This window comes from Penaeus monodon, chromosome 15 (assembly GCF_015228065.2).
Source record: "Penaeus monodon isolate SGIC_2016 chromosome 15, NSTDA_Pmon_1, whole genome shotgun sequence".
NCBI classification, from domain to species: domain Eukaryota; kingdom Metazoa; phylum Arthropoda; class Malacostraca; order Decapoda; family Penaeidae; genus Penaeus; species Penaeus monodon.
The window spans coordinates 39,706,232-39,706,528 of NC_051400.1; the positions used below are offsets into that span (position 1 = coordinate 39,706,232).

Sequence of the window (297 nt, forward strand, 5' to 3'; positions counted from 1 at the left end):
ATACTTGGAATCTGTACGTTTATAATATTTTGCCGCTTTTCTCATTTGTTTACAAACGCGCCTGTAGCTTAGTACTAGCGAGTTGATGTTCATTAGCGTAATTTAGCTTCAATTAATCTATTTTCTCCCTCCCTTCCCCCCCTCCACTCTCCCACCAGATGCCGGGCAACGTGCGAAACAGCGGGCAGAATGAGTCGCACAGGCCGCCCATCACCTCTGCCTCCCGCACCAAATCTCTCGACTGCTTGGCCGACAAATCTGTGCGTTCGAGTTTTACATGTCGTTTGTCTGATCTAA

General features: G+C 47.8%; 1 protein-coding gene across 30 annotated transcripts in view; it reads left to right on the forward strand.

Annotated features, from left to right (window-relative positions):
- Positions 1-297, forward strand: part of LOC119582032 (eukaryotic translation initiation factor 4 gamma 1-like) — a gene marked incomplete at its 3' end in the record, with an annotated part of 189,642 nt that overhangs the window by 172,613 nt on the left and 16,732 nt on the right. For all 30 annotated transcript variants that reach the window (XM_037930243.1, XM_037930242.1, XM_037930257.1 and 27 more), the window contains 1 exon segment: positions 159-260. In XM_037930243.1, the coding sequence (XP_037786171.1) occupies positions 159-260 (102 nt within the window).